This window comes from Serpula lacrymans (assembly GCF_000218685.1).
Source record: "Serpula lacrymans var. lacrymans S7.9 unplaced genomic scaffold SERLAscaffold_1, whole genome shotgun sequence".
Classification (NCBI taxonomy): domain Eukaryota; kingdom Fungi; phylum Basidiomycota; class Agaricomycetes; order Boletales; family Serpulaceae; genus Serpula; species Serpula lacrymans.
The window spans coordinates 4,817,194-4,833,898 of NW_006763290.1; the positions used below are offsets into that span (position 1 = coordinate 4,817,194).

The following is a 16,705-nucleotide window of genomic DNA, read 5'->3' on the forward strand; positions in this document are numbered from 1 at the left end:
CATCCTTCCCACGGCTTGTTTTTCCAAGTCGCCATGCCTGTCCGTATACGCCTGTCTATGCATGGCCGTCGACATAACCGTATCTTCCATCTCGTCGCCATAGACCAGCGCAAGCGCCGTGATGCAAAGCCCACGGAATTACTGGGGATCTACAATCCAGCCTTGAAGCTTGGAGAGTCCCACAAATCCATCGAATGGAGCGTGGACCGAATTAAATATTGGTTGGGAGTAGGGGCTTTACCCAGTAAGCCAGTCGTGCGGTTATTGGAATGGGTAAGTGCATGTGCATCCCTGTGTGTTTGGTTAACACTAAATACGCGGACATGTTAGGGAGGTGTAATACCACCAGACTCAAAATACCACCCTAAAGCATTAGGCCCACCGAATCTCGCACCGACTGATCCTCAAAGAGATATTCCTCCAGAACCATCAGCGCCGCAACCCCCGACGACATCCGTTTCATAGCTTATTGCAACACGAGCCATAACTTTCGCGGTGGTGCAGAGATTCCTATCTGGTATATGTACACTACGTTACATGCGGATAAGAGAGGTCGAAGGCGGGAAGTCAGGATGCTCATGTCGCGTTAACCAAGAACACGTCCAAGCTCATAGATTTGCGTCCCCGGCATCATTTTGCATTTAATAAATATTTGTTAATGTTATGTACGGTCCCATTCAACATTGCCATCGTTTCGAATATCAAAGGACAATATATGCTGACCACGACGGGAAATATCCATCATCGCTTGAACAGTGCGGTGATATCACTATGGCCAGCGACGTCTGCCAGTTCGGACGCTGTGAAATCATCGAGATCCTAGGGTTGAACTGGGTCAACACTGCCAGATATGAAAGTAACAGGTCGTAGCATACCTTAATATTAGGATCAGCACCATTGCTGAGTAGAACCTCTACTACCTCCAGCGATCCTCTATCACATGCAAGGTGGAGAGCTGTGTATCCCTACAAACCAGCATAAGTACGAGAAGTTTCAGGTGCCTGATACGCACATATTCATCGCGCTCGTTGACGTCCGTTTGAGGGTTTGCTTCGAAAAAAGCAGATACTTTTTGTGCGTCACCCGAGATAGCAACATCATGCAATGTCTTTGTGCCATTCGTATTTTGGGATGGGGGGGCAATAGAGCTGACATGATTACCTAAACCTCCTCCTCCCCCTTTAGCAGGGGACCCACCTTCTAAATCGCTATCCCAGATGTCATCAGACATGTCTGCATCCTCATTTTTTGTAGGAGCATCTGGTGCAGCACCTTGTACCCAGCCAAGCCCTTGTGCAATCTCCAAGTATCTCTTTTCTGCATCAGAGCCACGACTCTGGTAGACTGTTCCAGCCGACTTCCATGCATCCCATTTTGCTCTACCAGTTATATCAAAGATAGAAGGTCGTGAGCCAGTCGGTATTGGCGATATAGTTAGGCATTTAAACAGGCCATAAAGCTAATGAAAGAACATTCAAGAGGTCAGGATCATGCAAATCGGCCCAACAGAAGGGTATGTGGACCTCGAGCTTAGTAGAATTGGAGATGCCAGACGGCGATGATGAGCTGGAAAGATAAGCTGCCGCATTCTCAAAATCAGGCGACGGCGTGTAAGCCATTTACCGTGATGCCTTTGACGAAAGAAACCGAGAAGATTAGAAGATTAGAAGTATAGTAGATTCCAGCCATCTCGCGGACACAGCAACTACTCATTATGTAATAAGCACTCAGAGGTATAGTAGTCTATCTATACGAGACCAGCAGCTTGCATTGCCTATATTTCCTTGTTAGATCAGGGTATTGTCAAGAATATACTATAAACATACCTTGAGCATTTGAACACCAATCTTAGCAGGACTATCAGTCACAAATGCACCAGCCCTCTCTAAAGCAGCGATCTTATCTGATGCAGCTCCTACAAGAATTTGTTAGTATCACTAGGCACAAATCCGTACACGCTTTGCAATTACCTTTTCCTCCAGATATGATAGCACCAGCGTGCCCCATACGTCTGCCAGGTGGTGCAGTGCGTCCAGCAATAAAGCCCACAACAGGTTTGGGTTTGCTGCGTGTCTTGTTGTACTTTTCCAAGTACTCGGCAGCTTCCTCTTCCATCGAGCCACCAATTTCGCCAATAATGACAATACCTACAAGATGAATTAGCCAAGGTCCAACGAGGAAGATCATCTAATCGCACCTTCTGTGTTGTCGTCCTCAAGGAAGATACGAATAACATCGATGTGTTGTGTGCCAGGGAAAGGATCACCTCCGATACCGACACAAAGGGACTGTCCCAATCCAATATCTGTGGTCTGTGCCACGGCCTCGTATGTCAGTGTGCCAGAGCGGGATACAATACCTGCGTATGAAAAATATTAGTCGACGTAATGATCATATGGAACGTCAACTTACCGATTTTGCCAGGTTTGTGGATATGACCCGGTTGGATACCAATCTTGCAACCTAGAGGATTGATGATACCAGGACAGTTTGGTCCAACAAGACGGGATTTGGACTGGCTCTTCAGAGCGTTCATAACCTAAATATTGCATTCGTTAGCCATCGAAAACTAGTATGAGTCGTGAACTATTCCTGACCCTAATCTCATCAGACTGGGGAATGCCTTCTGTTATGCAGACTATGAGACCAATTTCGTTTTCAATCGCCTCGATAATGGCGTCGGCTGCTGTGGGTGGAGGGACATAGAGAACAGTGGCGTCGGGTTGCGTCTCCCTTACAGCCTAGGAAAACTTAAGTAGGTGGATGAATCATTTGATAACGACTGTTTTCATTTACCTCTCTCACTGTACCAAAAACGGGAAGACCAAGGTGCATTTCTCCAGCTTTCTTAGGAGAGACACCTCCAACCATCTTCGTGCCATATGCCAACGCTTCTTTTGCATGGAAGGTAGCCTGGTTCAAAATTTGAGTTCAAGGTGACATTTGACCCTTACGCTTCATAGTAATACTCACCGTCTTTCCCGTGAATCCTTGACAGAGGACTTTTGTGTCTTTGTGGATGAGAAGGTTCTTTGCGGTGTCAGCATAGCTCTTTCGAGCAGCAGACTGAGTAAAAGACCGACGACCGGCTACCCAAGGGCATTAATTTTTCAATGAAATGATTTTATATAGAGGAATATTTACTGCTAGTCACCAGTGATTGTCCAGCGCGACGAAACATAATGATGATGAGTTTAAGAGGTGCGTTGTAAGAATGAACTTTTCCGCGTCTGCCCGTTACAACGGCTGTGTGTCGGCTTTCGGATGCTGTTTGTTCCCTAGAAACACACGCACGGCGGGCGAACAAGCTTTTGGAGGGCAAAACTCACGTCTTCTTCTCACATTAGGTCCAAAAAAATAGCACCTGTGTACTTGCTGATTATTTGTTCCTGGCTTGTGTGTGGAAATTCGAGAACATAAACTATCTTATTGGGAATACAGATGTACAATATCGAATTTGAGGAATCAAAAAGTGTACAATGGTTGTAATTACAGTACCCCCTTTTGTCTCATATCGAATGATTTACAGACATCACTCTTCTCCGATCTCGAGCTTTACGTGAAGCCCGATGAAAGGTGATAACTCCGTACTTGACCTTGTCAAACTGGCCAGTGTTCACAGCACTACCGATGAATAGAATCAGTGAACTGAAGCAGCAGACACAAGCCTGCCATACCTGGTCACTTCTTCCAAGAATGCTGTTTTGGCTTGAGGAGGCGCACTGCTGGATGGAAGTTGATGCAAGATTGCAGGTAGCCAAGACAGTAGCTGCGAGGACCGAAGCATGGAAATGGCTCGGAATATGGACACCACGGAGGAAGTCGAGTCTTCTGGGAAGTCCCCAATCACGCCCGCTAGTAGATATCCGACGAACTCGAAGCCTTCCTTATCAATGACACCAGAGATAGCTGTCGCATAGAGAGGGAAATTAGGCGGTTGTGGTGTTTGGGAATCGAGGCAATCATGCGTAAGGATAATTCGAAAAAGATCTAAGGAGGCAAAAATAGTGTCAGAGTGAACCAGAGTGAGTGCGGCCATAGTTGCTCGGAAAGCTAAAGGGAAAACGGGAGACTGGAAGAAGGCTTCCGGTGCGAATTCAGCGAGCTGGGTGAGCAGGTGAACATAATCTTCCAGGACTGAGCGATAATCAGTCTGATTTTTCGCCATTGTATATGAACTAATGCCTTACCATCGGGAATATCTCGCGGTGTTTTAGACTGCAGTAAATCCACCAGTTTATTGGTAGTCCGTTCATAGAGTACCCGGAAGGCACTGCGAATGGTAGCGTTCTCCTCGTTGCCAAACGCACCAACAAATTTACCTGCAATCCATAAATAGTTGGAGAATCCTGTCGCCTCAAAGGATGTGACCATTCTGCTTATAACGGATGGGGCAATAGAGAGTGCCGTTTTCCCAAAGAAGGTCAGGCCATGCCGAAGAACACGAGTAGCTCGCTCGGATGTATCAAAATCGAACGCATACTTTGCGAGGAAAGCATCGAAGACGGACCAAGCCTCTTGACAGCTGTTCTCACAAGCTGCAGGGAGAACATCTCCAAAAGGCCCAATCACATGCAGCATAACCTCCAGATTCTCTAAACCAACTGCAAGATTATAGTAAGTAAATGCACGCAGTGTCGTCGCCAAGTTCACTTACATTCAAGTGCCTTGAGCTCCTGCTTTGTTGCCGGCGTCGCCTTACTTGTTACCGTGTGAACTTGAGCAAGGATGTCAAGAGAAAAGGTACGAAGTGACTCTGCAGCCTTGTCCATAGGCATGGCAGATATGACATATGCAATGGCTTCGTACACTTGACGTCTGTCATCTTGCGCAAGTTTTGAGCCAGTGGTACTCAAAAACGTATGAAGGGTAGGCAAAAAATCAACCAAGTGCTGGAACAAGAATCAGAATACACGAATAGAAGGGGCAGATTGCAACTCACTTTCTTACAATCCTGGCACAGATATTTCAATGCCTGACCAGCAGCAGCACTAACTTCACTATCCGAACTTTCAAAGCCACCCGAAATGTACTGAAGTTGGAATTGAAGATATTCAGGATGGAGATTGATCCACTCCGTATAGCGAGAAATGATAAGCAGTGCTGCGTAGCGAACCCTTGGGTGATCGGGTAGCGAAGGTATCAAATCCATAATTTTAGGCACGGCGTTGTTTTCCGATAGATCAACTTTAGCGCCCATCGACCTCATAGCAAACAAAGGGGCCTCAATTTCCTGCCATGAGATGATTTCCGGGCTACGAGAGAGAGCATTGGTGATCAATCCATAAGCAGAGAGTAGGCATGTATCGGTTCCCAGGACGTAGCAACAGTCTTTCAAGGTATCACCCATTACATGTCTAAATGAGCGAAAATTATCAGCTTCCTGCCCTGACATTGTCGACAAGTCAGCCGGAAAATGAAGGTGCTGTATAATGATACCCAGAAGCGCCCGGTAAGCTTCAATGAATAAGGGTGATACGGATTGTTTCTTGCCAATGGTGAGAGCGAGCCGCATCCAGAAGGAAAAAGTGATAGGAACGATGTCGAGATCAGAGTATGCAGAACACTCGCCGATGGCTTCGACAATGGGGTAAAACGTCTCAGTGTGTTGGAGAAGTAAAAGACGGTAAGTCTCTCCAGCTTCGGTGAATATGCGAGCGTACCCTCTGATCTTCTCGGGGTCATCTTTTTGTGTCTCCAGAAGAGGCTTCAATGCGATAACTCGCGGCACAATGAGCTGGATTAAGGGCATATTTTCGTCGATTTCTTGGGTCTCGTGGATGAGTTCGCAGATGACATCAACAGCGGCATCAAAAAGATCATCCGAGGCTAAGGCCTCAAACGCGAGGCCAAGTAATGGTGATTCAGCGAGACCGATGGTATTAACCTCGCCTGCTACCAACCAGCTTCGCAGGCAGTCTAGGATTTGCGCCTGTACAGTATGTGTAATACCTTATAAGTTGTAAAATTAGCTTAAGTAGTCATCCCGTGTAAGAAAGGGTTCTACCTGAAGCTTGAATATACATCGCCAACAGTTCCAAAACCTGCTGCGAATTAGTAGTAAGCAGTGCAGCAGACCTTTCTCGGTAGTCGTCGTCCTGAAAACCACTCAATATAAGTAAGCTATAGTCAAAACGCCACTAACCGTCACAGGTATTCTGGTGTTGCTAACCAGTTCCTCAGGAAGGAGGGTCAGGAACTGTAATAATGCTGGAACTGTTGCTGGATTCCGACCAAATTTGTCGATCATGCTTTGGAGAACATCATCCCAAGCAGGGACTTGCAGAGCAAACCCTGATATGGCCAGACATAGCTGAACAATGATGGTCTTGGGTCCGGCATGATATCTCTCAAGAGCGGTGACCAGAGTATCTCGAAGAGGTAGCAGATTTGGAGCATCGACTTGATGGAGATCGTATGTGACCTAAAGCAAGATCGAAATTTCTTTGATGAATGATCAGAGCCACAGAAAACTTACTTTCGTTCTGAAAGTCTGAGCAGCAAACAACTTTGCAGCTGGTGGTGCATCAGGTGAGAGGAGGAGGACGTTACAGGTCGACCAGGCCTCGGGCTAGGACAAGGGGCGGATAGGGACGAGTCAGATGTCTTGGTTGCAAGACTGGACCAAGGGCGAAAAGTGAATTTACAGAGTGTTGAAAATCCTGAAGCCAGGAGTTTGCTTTCTCCAGCGATGCCTTGTCTGGGGCTCTATTGAACACATCCAGTGCAGAAAGTAAAGCTTGGATATCGGCCATTGCAATGGGAGCGATTAGGTCAAGCGATAAGTACAAAAGGCACTTGGAACTTAGAATTCGAAAGAAAGCTGGGTTATCTGTTGATGGATGTTGACAGAGTGGCAACGCGTGGTATATTGTCATCGATGTAAAATTCCAATCGTCCACCCAACGTCCTTCGACGTCCCCGAACATAATAAAGCAATAGCAGGTCATACTAAAAAGAGAGCGGTGAACGCAGTCGAAATATCTGGCAAAGGAGTGTGTTTTTACGGGATAGTGAACTTAGGGAAAGGCACAAAGAAAATGTACAGTATCGGGAAACTAAACGATGAAGTAGAGCGGCAACAGGCAAGGGGTAATAAAGATGAGGTATAACCTTCTGACTACGTTGAAATAAACAATGAGATCGTCGCATTGTGGTCGCGGAAACTTAGCGAAGGAAGCGGCGATTTTTGGGTTGCTGGAGAGAAGTTAGCAAGAAAAAACATAAATCGGTAGATGCAAACTTACTGTGCCCTTCTCAGGTGTCAGTGGTCGACCACTCTCGATCTTCCGCTTCTTATCCTCAAGGTCCCCTCGTTGTTTATCTAACGCCTCTTTCATCTCCCTGTGTCGGGCATAGAGCTCCTCCTCAGATTGTTTCAACTTCGATTCCTTTTCTTGCACCTTTTGTTGGAAGACCATCTTCATCTCCGCTTCCATCTTGGCAAGTTTGGCCTCGTGTAGGATTCGCTCTTCTTGCATCCGGGCAGCAGGGCTAAAAAGCAGGATAAGAGCTAAGCAAAGCATGATAAGACAGAACATACTTGATCTCCCTGAATACAGTCGAATCCTGAGCAACACCCATGCTGAGGAGTTTTTCAGTTCGCCAGTTCTCGTAGAGCACATCGTTGGTGTGTTCCCTAAGTTCTTCCATGTAGGTCCGAACAAGCATCTGTCGAAGCTTCACGAAGTCACAATGATCCTCATTGTCAACCTCAATAACACCCCATGGATATGATCTTCCGCGGACTTCGCGGCCATCTGCAGTCTCGACAACCTTGTCCGAACCGACAATAGCAAAAGGAATTTTGCTGGCAATTTCTTCCGCTTCTGCGAGAGTCTCCTCGTCTTCGTTCTCATATGTGGGAGCTTCGAAGATGTGAATCTTATGATGTGCGATGTCCGCCAAAATCTGCCAAAATCACGCTTGAGCACGAGCATACATAACCCATGAAAAAGATTCAATCCATACACGGGCTTTGAAGTCAGCAATTTCCTCATCTGTCATGGTGTCAGCTTTTGCAATGACGGGAATCAAGTTGACGCGTGTGTGGAGACGTCGCATGAATTCGATGTCAATCTGCTTCAAGCTATGTTTGATAGTATTATTCCATGATCATACTTATAAAATGTTGGTGACTTACGAGTGACCCGTTGGCTGGATGAAGTACAAGCAAGCATGAACACGATTATCAACAATTTTTAACCTGTTCACACGGTTTTCCTGTTCCAAATACGAGTCGAATCGTGATTCGATGTTCTCAACAATAGGTCTCCAACTTTATCGTAGAGTTTACGCGTGTCAGTGCTAATGCTATGCGTTAAAACGGCGGGAAAAAACCAACCTGTCGTCGTTATTAACGAAGTCACCAAACCCAGGTGTGTCAACAACCGTCAGATGCAAACGAACACCGTTTTCCTCGATATCTGCGGTAAAATAGCATCAGGGAGAGTGTACCGAATACAAGGAAGCACAATATACCTGCGCCGATACTCTCAATTGCAACGGTCTTGGGCCTTTCAGCCGAAGGAGGAAGAGGTTCCTTGGGAGGGTAGAGGGGGGTGTTGAAAAGGGTATTGATGAGTGTCGACTTGCCCAAACCCGATTCACCTGAAGAGAGGGCGGATTCAACTCCGTCGCCAGCACCAAAATTAGGCGATGCAGAATCGACTTACCAACTACCATAGCAGTGAACTGGAAACCTTTCCTGACGCTCTTTCTATGTACCTGGTTTGGGAGGTTGGCAAAACCAACATAACCCATGAGTTTTTTGCGAATGACTGGGGAGACGCCAGCGTTGTTCGCCTGAACTAGGGAAGGACTTGAGCCGTTTGCCAGACCGTTCGGCGAGGGGGAAAGATCGCCATTACGGGAGGAGGTATAAGAGTCCGTCATCTGGGCGTTGTTGTTAGTGTTGGAGAAAAAGAAAGGATAAGAGGGGAAGAACAAAAAAGTGGGAAATTTACTTTTACGTTGGCTGCGACGGGGGGAAGGAAAGAAGTTGGACGTGGTCTGCGCTGTGTTTGTTTGGCTTGTTTGGCTCCCGTGGCGTCCACTCCCTCCTCCCGTTTCAGTTTCGGTACCAGAAAGGACTTCGCGAAACGATATTCAGTACATAAAGAGCCGCAGAAAAACAGTGAGGCTGACCCATGAATTTGTTTTTTTGTGGGCAATCTTCATCGAGGGAACCACGAACTGCATATCGTATGACCTCTCATATCGTATTAAATAACTACCAGCAGCATCCGAAGGATGACCCGACATACATGAAGCATCGCGCCAGGGCTTGCCTAGTTCAAGCTCTAGTGTGTACTAACCAATATATCAAGTCTTCTGGTTGACTTTCTCGTAGCAACAACGCGCTCTCAACTACCGGCCGAACAGCAAAGAACAAGTACGAATCGTGATTATTACAGGATGGTAAGCTATTCGTGTGATGTATGTAAAAGAATGTCATGCTAGGGAACTGACTGTGTCCAACAGGCCTACTGGAAAAGAACGCGGATTCATACGATTGTGTCCATGCACTTGTCGACATCAATAAACCTGTTAAACATCTCTTGTGCCATCGATTCATCTGAATTCATTTCAACGTCACAGGTATATCCAATGATATCCGAGTAGCTGTCCATCGACCTCGCAGGCGATAATGCGGGAGTGCTCATCCGACTATCATCCTCGCTCACCGGCGTATGGTATCGGAACCCTACTTCATGCTCGCGTAGACATTCGCCTTCGAGGCCGTTTTGGATAACCTTCAAGAATTCGTCGAAGATTTCTTGATCACCGTACGGTTGATCGATGTCCATCATATCCAGATCTCCCGTCGAGGAACTGCCATCGAATTTGGAAGTATCAAACTCCCTAAGAGCAGGAAAGCCGTAGAAACATGAATTCTCCTTTTTGTTCTGCGTGCCCTCCAATAATGATTGTGGCGTCGGCGTCTGCATGACCTGTGCATCATATATGGTACGTCCCCGGGTCGTAAAGTACTGCGTCCTATCCAGGCTACGTGGTGCGCAATTAGATTGATTGGTCGCCGGAGTGAATTTGTGATGGTTGGTTGTGCGTGATGTATTGTTGAGGGCAGTCTTCAGAACAGAGTGGAATGCATTGCCCTCTTTACCCGCCTGCGGGTATCGCAAAAGAAGGGACGTCATTAGAGCTGTCCGGGCGTCGGCAGATTGCGAGGTAGACATGGAAGGATAGGTCAGAGGTAATTGTGGGCAGGATCAGGCTTTTCAGAAATAAACCAATGGTACCGGTCTTGGTACTGCTCCTGTGAACGCTGTAGGGCTTAGTGTGTCGCATGGTATCTCTTGATGTTGGTATAAATACACGAAGATAGCTTGCTTTGACGGATTGGTGCTTAGATTCTGCTTCATGTGTTTGAGCTGTGGACAACGGTTGTGAGAGGTCTGACCATCAGCTTTGTTCAAGCGTCGTCACCATCTTTGGAAAAAGGTCCAACACTTGGGCCACTTATGGCTTGACAAAGGGCGGCTTGGTCAAGGCGTTGTTTTGGTCATGTAAAGGCTCCAGCATTCGTATAAGCATGTCAGTAGCTTCTGTAGCTGACCGGAAATAGTGTTGCTTTGGATGGTCCGTTCATATACAGGTCGACACGGGGCTATAACTCAGGATGAGACACCGCCATGGAAAAGTAGAGTGGCCCACACAATCGTAGAATCCATGTCAGTATGAGGACTTGCAAACTGGAACGGCGAAGACAGAACAAACAATCATTTGACAATTTCCACAACTGAGCAAAGTTAAACAACATGAGTTTTAAAATGGAAAACTGCCATACTGGGTGAATCAAATGGCCATGCAGAGATCACAAAAACTCACTGTCTGGTCTGGCATAATGCCCAACCACGTCAAGATCAAACTTTCCCCTCGGTATATCATCCAGATCCAAATTAGCAGTGAGGATATCCTCTGGCTCTCTTGACGGACCTGCTAGGACTACACCCAAGGGGCTAACTATCACGCTTCCCCCATTAATCATTACATTGTCTGGGTGACAATTGTTGGTATCTGAGACGGCGTGTCCCGGAGGATAGTCCTTCTCGGTGGCAAATTGGCAGGCGGAGAGAACGAAGCAGCGACCTTCTATGGCTATGTGGATCATGGAATTTTGCCATTGTGGACGTGAATCCACAGTGGGTGCGCAATAGATCTGAGTGCCAAGGGAATAATAGTGTGTCCGCACTGTTCGATTGCCCACAACATCGTTGGATCAATAGTAACATATATATGCAGAGAATAAAACATACACAGAGGCATATAATTTTCCCTGTTGGATCGACGTTCGATCAAGAAAGCTCCCCTAAAGGCATATTGAACTTACCAGCATATAGTTGCCGATATTTTCGTAGCCTCGCTATCTAGCGCGCCAAATCTCTTCTGAATCACGGGCAGTGTAGAACCATCCCCTTGGCCCCAGATGATCCGTTCTGTACCTGTAGGAATCAGTTTGCGATGTTTACCGACAAGGCCTCCCTCTGGATCAATGAATATAGCGGTGCAGTACAAGGTGCCCACATCTCGCTCGATGACGCCCATCACCACAAAGATATCCGTCTCCTTACTAACTGCTTCTATGCGGGAGATGGCGGGTGAAGGAATATCGATGGCTGCATTATAGTAACGAAGAAATTCGTCTCGGCCCTCTGGTAGACGATCCCCAACGACAGCACCAAAATGAGACATCTTGGGATAACCGCCAATACTAGAAACACACATTCTTTAATATGATTTACCACCACTAGGAAACTGATTAGCTGACGTACAATGCTTCTGGGAACACAACCAGCTGCGAGCCATCCCGTTCCTTTGCAAGCCTCGTAAGGCGTTCAAACTTATCGAGCGTGTCGCTCAGACAATATGCAGCAGTGCATGTCTGTATCACAGATGCTCGTACAATATTCGGCATGAAAACAGCGATTTAAGAGGTTGTCCAGTGAGGTCAACTGTCATCAGTCATAGTCAACTTCGCACGGGCTTACTGGGAGTCAAATCGGCCTTAAGAGATATGTCGCATCTTCCATGACAGATTGTCCTCAAGTAAGTCATCCATTAGACTTGTCATGTGAGTTCGGTTGTACCGGGCCGTCAGGTTTCGAGCGGTTGAATTCAATGAGAACCTGAGAGAACAGAAGGGTGTAAAATATATATATTAGGGGGTACGAATGGGTGTAGCATCTCCTTCAGGTTTTGGTAACCACTCCTGAGGAAAATCTCTGATCGTTGGTCTCGAGTTTCCTCGGCCGCGGACATGATCACCCTTTTTTGCCTTCCTAGCCTTAGCCTCAAGATGTCTCGTGTCTACTGGTACATCTGTGAATTTATCACTCTTCTGACACTGTCATTCCGAAAGCAAAAGATATGGTCAGACAACAAAAGTGCATAAATAGCATTTACGCACATTAGCCTCGGTAACAAGACGACATATCACATCACTGATCCACTTCAAATTCATTGGTGACTTGGGGAAGTCCTCGCATGAAATCTTGATGAAGCCATGCTTTGCAGCATCACTATCGCCTCCAAAGCCAGAGTCCCGAGGAGGATCCGGTGTCCAACGTACTCCTGAAAGTATTTGTAATTTGTGGATGGCATCTGGACCATTCAGCGGCAGGTGGGCTACCGGAACAACTACAGCACGCTTCGCCGTAAGAGGGTGCTCTTCACCAGCAAAGTCTACTGAGCGAACAATAAGGGGAGTGGAGGCAGTTGGCGGTATAAAAGGCTTTCTGAAACCTTGAGGAAGTTGAATAGAAATGAGCATCCTGACTCATCTCCAATACTACGTAGAAGTGCACAACATACCTACGAGTTTTGGCATCTCATGTTCAATTAGTCGAAGATAGTAAAGGTACTGCCGCTGTTGGCGGAACATGAGATGGCCTGCTATAGGGACATCGTCGCCTTTAAATGGCAACATTTCATCCAGGTCGAATCCTTCCTCAGGTGCTGAGGTCGGCCTAGCACCGCGTCTAGGCATGAGAACGGGACCAGATGAATGCAGTTGCTTTGCTATCATCGTGGACATTATCTCCCGCTGACATCTTGAGGGTGGTCGTGGTACGAGACGACGCAGGAGCATTTTCTGAAAACCTGTCACTGGTTGATGTTGTAGAGCAATATTGTAGTGACCCAAAAACTCAAAAGGTGTAGAGGCCAAACATTGTACAAACAACGCCCTCTTTGATCGTGACTGAGATCTTGAAAAGACTCTTCCGAGTCGGCAGTGAAGTGACACAGGAAGTATACTTGAGCTGCAACATACCACCATCGCTACCTGTGAAATATGGTCGTGAGTATACTGGTATAGAAATATACGCGTATACCATTCATGCTTTGAATAGCGTCTTCTGCTCTCAATCAAGGCTGAACTGGACAACGTCACAGATCTAGCTCCTGCCTCCAATGAATATGAATATTTCTTCCAGGTTTCGTGCTGCTATGATTGAACTATTAGCTCACATTGTCTGAATAAAGTTTCACTTCCAGGTGCAGTGTAACAGCTGCCATGAAGTACATCCAAAGTTTATATCTGTGAATCGCACTGTACGCATTTCATCTCGTATCTATCAATCTCTTACGATCCACACGTGGGATAGGAAGAACGAGAAGTATCAGGAGGCAGGAACAGCACTGCAAATTTTGTCTGGCGTTGTGGATCTTGCAAGCGCGAAAGCTCTGCAAAATTCGAGCCCTCTCCTACTCTGCCCTATTCTGCAGACGCAAACGGTCAATTTTCTCCGTTCTTAACTATTGAGTGTCGTGGTCTTGAGTTTATCGGATTTGACCCAAAACTCGGCGTGAGTGTCTTCTGTGGTGATTTGGACAGAAAGTTGATGGATTCGGATTTAGGGCAACTGGACCTGCAAAGGGGTTGAATCTGGCACTCTTTTTCCTGAAGTCACCTTTGAAGGTGAAGGAGAACTAACAGATTGGGTAGATTATGACGAAAAAGTAAATTACCAGTGCCCCTCACGAATTATGCGATGGCTTACTAGTATTTTATTTTCAGGCCGCACTTCCCGTTGGAATCTCCGATATTGAAAGCAAATGGAGTAGAGCTTAGCTATATTTTTTTTGATGAGCCCTGCGTGGAAGGTGAAAAAGGGAACATGAAAAATGCAAAGGGTTTGGAGATGTGTTCAAATTGTACCAGTAATGTAAGCAGCATAAAGCACGATATATACTCCAAGAACCACCAACGGAAAGTTGACAAACAATCCCGTCTGTAATTCCCACAGAAATCTGTCCCTTCTCTTTGTCCATCTCGATGGCTAGACCTCGCGCCGACCCTGAAGTATCTCTCTCCTCCACGCACTTGAGAGTTCGTGTAGCTGCTGTTTCCGTTCCAGATCCTTACTTCGCCTCCCAATATTCTGGATATTTTCAATGGCATCCTTTCCCTTCTTCGAAAATCTCTTCTGGGATTTCTTTGCTCTATTGATATGTTCCATGCTGCAGAGTATATGTAGCATGTAAGCATTAGACATTATCTCATTTAGAGGACAAGACCAACCCCCAGAGCGCCGCCTCCGCCTTGCAGATCTTTGCCTTGTGCATATCGACGCCTCGATCTGATAGTACCTCGATAAATTGTCTAAAATGCTATAGACAATAGTATAATTTAATACAGCATCCTTTTTCAGGTGATTTAGTCGTATCTCACATTGATCGAAGTTCTGTTTCGTCACGGTAAGTCTTGAGACGGTTGAATTGGCCACAAAAAGGAGAGAACTTGCCTGTAGTGACCTGATAAAGGTGATAGCTTATGAATTATTCCATCCTTGACTGATATCAAACCAGCGGACGTCACAACGCCCCCTGCTAGGAAGGAGGAGTGTTGAAATACTCCAGTTTCTGCTCGTGCATGTTAACATTCAAGGAATTGAGACGACAATCAAGTGGACTACATGCCTTTTATCCCGATAAATATGTTGACTACAGGAGATTCGATCACCTATAAGTTTGAGGGATGTAATACTAACAATATTACTCACGTTTTTGGTCCTGTAACAGAAGTAGAGGTAAGCAGTGTTAATAATGGGTATTCTTGGGCTTACAGCTACGTATATCCAAGTATTATGTTTCAATGTTTTCTTCAGTAGTCTATCCATTATTCCGCGTGACGTGAAGCGACGCCGGATGATCCTTGTCAACCGGGTCTTTCCCTCATTCGATCCTTCATAGTGCGTTGGCATTTGATCCTTAGAGAGTGACGAGACTTTATCAAAACCGTCGCGCCGAGGTGTTGCTGGGTTCTTGGATACACCTTCGGGAACGATGCCTTGACCTTGACCTTGGTCTTTCCACCGATTGTCAGTTGTATCTACCAACACACCATTCCGAGCCCAGTGAAGCTTTCCTTCCTTGTCGACGTTGACAAGATAATTTGAACCTATAAGTGAAACGTTGCATGTTGTGTTATCCGGGGATCAAACTGATCTTACGTTGCTCTGCAGATAGGTAACTGCGCGTATGCGTCAGTAGGATATCGTTGCCAAAAAGGATTGCACTTTACACGATGCGCTTTAAATGAGTAAATCAGTTATTGTACAAGCCGCCTCTAAATAAGCTACCTCATTTTCTAATCGCTCTCGCGGACACTCGCGCAGGGAAAGATTCTTGCCGCCTCCCGAATCTAGCCTGCAGAAACTATAAGAAACTTTACTCAAACACTGTCAAGTACACACCATCTGAAAAAGTTGTCGGTAGTATTCTCCTGTTCCCATTGTCTGTGATACCACTAAAATAAAATTTAACAGGACAAGTGATGTATCATGTGGAGACCCACTTTCACTACAAATAAAGACAGAGTTATACAAAGATATGGGATAGGGTGAATGACGAACTGTTAGATCCATATCTATGTTTCCTTCAGAGGGAAGGTAACCACTGTTAGTGAAGGCCCGGGTCGGAAGCTGACCAGAACGTCTCACCCATCAACCAGCTCTAGCCAATGTTGAGTTTCAAGGATTTTCTTGCTGTTATCGCGAGTGATAGGAGATTCACCAGGGCTGCTCGTGGAAACAGAATCGGAGCCCTGGATTTGACCTGCAAAAAACTTGGAACGTTTCCATCGCGTAAGAGGATCGTTTTTCCCTTTATACGCGGCTATTCTATTGAGCTGCAAATCAAGAATGCATCTATTTTATTCATATCCGAGGCAGAAAATGGGTACCTTTAGTTGAGTATGAATGGCGGTATCTTTCCATCGAGCATCGGTATTCTGGAAGGAGTGGGCAGTTTGGGTATGTCTTCTTCTCCAAGCTCGCTGTATCTGGATAGCTGCATGTACCTGTGCTGATTCTTCACCTCTGTATGTCTCTTTTTCATGGAAATTGTCCATCCGCATGTATAATTGACGAACAACCCACTTTGCAGATAGGCCATTTCTTATATCTTCCAGCGCAGGTTGGAGTTAGCAGTTATATGAAGCATGATGTCATACTATAATCCCCGACTCCCACGTTAGTGAAGGCTCCTACCCACCCGATATCGCGAAATAGGATGTAGGCTCGTCCCCAGCCGTTCCTGGGTAAATTTTCGGTTACAGTATCACTGCGGGCATTGGCTTATTTAAGCCCAGCTTATATCCTGAAAACATTCAATTTTAGCTTTTTCTAGCCAATCAGAACCCAGAACTCCCATATTTTCAGGATATAAGCTGGACTTAAAT

The 16,705-nt window shown here is 46.1% G+C and overlaps 11 protein-coding genes across 11 annotated transcripts; 2 read left to right on the forward strand and 9 right to left on the reverse strand.

Annotated features, from left to right (window-relative positions):
- Nucleotides 1–33: 33 nt before the first annotated feature.
- Nucleotides 34–465, forward strand: SERLADRAFT_404915 (uncharacterized protein; the record flags this gene model as incomplete). Its single annotated transcript, XM_007312781.1, has 2 exons — nt 34–273; nt 331–465. The coding sequence occupies 2 exons, from the start codon at nt 34–36 to the stop codon at nt 463–465; spliced, it is 375 nt and encodes a 124-aa protein (XP_007312843.1).
- Nucleotides 466–673: 208 nt separating this feature from the next.
- On the reverse strand, nt 674–1,674 carry SERLADRAFT_376355 (uncharacterized protein; the record flags this gene model as incomplete). The annotated part of the gene is made up of 4 exons (XM_007312782.1): nt 674–819; nt 876–965; nt 1,013–1,459; nt 1,524–1,674. 4 exons carry the CDS (start codon nt 1,617–1,619, stop codon nt 742–744), a joined length of 711 nt encoding a protein of 236 aa, XP_007312844.1.
- On the reverse strand, nt 1,644–3,214 carry SERLADRAFT_455388 (uncharacterized protein; the record flags this gene model as incomplete). Its single annotated transcript, XM_007312783.1, has 9 exons — nt 1,644–1,774; nt 1,827–1,915; nt 1,971–2,147; nt 2,198–2,359; nt 2,413–2,539; nt 2,598–2,741; nt 2,797–2,913; nt 2,974–3,089; nt 3,145–3,214. The coding sequence occupies 9 exons, from the start codon at nt 3,179–3,181 to the stop codon at nt 1,748–1,750; spliced, it is 996 nt and encodes a 331-aa protein (XP_007312845.1).
- A 183-nt stretch (nt 3,215–3,397) lies between these two features.
- On the reverse strand, nt 3,398–6,755 carry SERLADRAFT_444539 (uncharacterized protein; the record flags this gene model as incomplete). The annotated part of the gene is made up of 9 exons (XM_007312784.1): nt 3,398–3,624; nt 3,678–4,137; nt 4,191–4,604; nt 4,658–4,892; nt 4,943–5,952; nt 6,008–6,098; nt 6,146–6,424; nt 6,479–6,571; nt 6,648–6,755. The coding sequence occupies 9 exons, from the start codon at nt 6,753–6,755 to the stop codon at nt 3,510–3,512; spliced, it is 2,805 nt and encodes a 934-aa protein (XP_007312846.1).
- Nucleotides 6,756–6,818: 63 nt separating this feature from the next.
- SERLADRAFT_376364 (uncharacterized protein) lies at nt 6,819–8,983 on the reverse strand (the record flags this gene model as incomplete). Its single annotated transcript, XM_007312785.1, has 9 exons — nt 6,819–7,197; nt 7,248–7,494; nt 7,544–7,911; nt 7,972–8,089; nt 8,144–8,278; nt 8,345–8,426; nt 8,482–8,610; nt 8,676–8,895; nt 8,967–8,983. The coding sequence occupies 8 exons, from the start codon at nt 8,893–8,895 to the stop codon at nt 7,168–7,170; spliced, it is 1,329 nt and encodes a 442-aa protein (XP_007312847.1).
- Nucleotides 8,984–9,295: 312 nt separating this feature from the next.
- SERLADRAFT_455398 (uncharacterized protein) lies at nt 9,296–10,360 on the reverse strand (the record flags this gene model as incomplete). The annotated part of the gene is made up of 1 exon (XM_007312786.1): nt 9,296–10,360. The coding sequence occupies one exon, from the start codon at nt 10,197–10,199 to the stop codon at nt 9,507–9,509; it is 693 nt and encodes a 230-aa protein (XP_007312848.1).
- A 19-nt stretch (nt 10,361–10,379) lies between these two features.
- SERLADRAFT_455401 (uncharacterized protein) lies at nt 10,380–11,989 on the reverse strand (the record flags this gene model as incomplete). The annotated part of the gene is made up of 7 exons (XM_007312787.1): nt 10,380–10,394; nt 10,450–10,630; nt 10,680–10,801; nt 10,852–11,214; nt 11,280–11,299; nt 11,354–11,734; nt 11,796–11,989. The coding sequence occupies 5 exons, from the start codon at nt 11,936–11,938 to the stop codon at nt 10,773–10,775; spliced, it is 936 nt and encodes a 311-aa protein (XP_007312849.1).
- Nucleotides 11,990–12,181: 192 nt separating this feature from the next.
- On the reverse strand, nt 12,182–12,949 carry SERLADRAFT_364698 (uncharacterized protein; the record flags this gene model as incomplete). Its single annotated transcript, XM_007312788.1, has 3 exons — nt 12,182–12,367; nt 12,431–12,765; nt 12,835–12,949. 3 exons carry the CDS (start codon nt 12,947–12,949, stop codon nt 12,182–12,184), a joined length of 636 nt encoding a protein of 211 aa, XP_007312850.1.
- Nucleotides 12,950–13,246: 297 nt separating this feature from the next.
- SERLADRAFT_455403 (uncharacterized protein) lies at nt 13,247–14,693 on the forward strand (the record flags this gene model as incomplete). Its single annotated transcript, XM_007312789.1, has 7 exons — nt 13,247–13,321; nt 13,374–13,457; nt 13,519–13,575; nt 13,629–13,829; nt 13,882–13,983; nt 14,042–14,189; nt 14,271–14,693. The coding sequence occupies 6 exons, from the start codon at nt 13,316–13,318 to the stop codon at nt 14,093–14,095; spliced, it is 504 nt and encodes a 167-aa protein (XP_007312851.1).
- Nucleotides 14,694–15,212: 519 nt separating this feature from the next.
- On the reverse strand, nt 15,213–15,901 carry SERLADRAFT_376376 (uncharacterized protein; the record flags this gene model as incomplete). Its single annotated transcript, XM_007312790.1, has 6 exons — nt 15,213–15,496; nt 15,548–15,555; nt 15,606–15,672; nt 15,720–15,772; nt 15,821–15,825; nt 15,879–15,901. Coding segments are annotated over 6 exons (180 nt in total).
- Nucleotides 15,902–15,961: 60 nt separating this feature from the next.
- On the reverse strand, nt 15,962–16,381 carry SERLADRAFT_364701 (uncharacterized protein; the record flags this gene model as incomplete). The annotated part of the gene is made up of 2 exons (XM_007312791.1): nt 15,962–16,153; nt 16,208–16,381. The coding sequence occupies 2 exons, from the start codon at nt 16,379–16,381 to the stop codon at nt 15,962–15,964; spliced, it is 366 nt and encodes a 121-aa protein (XP_007312853.1).
- Nucleotides 16,382–16,705: the final 324 nt, after the last annotated feature.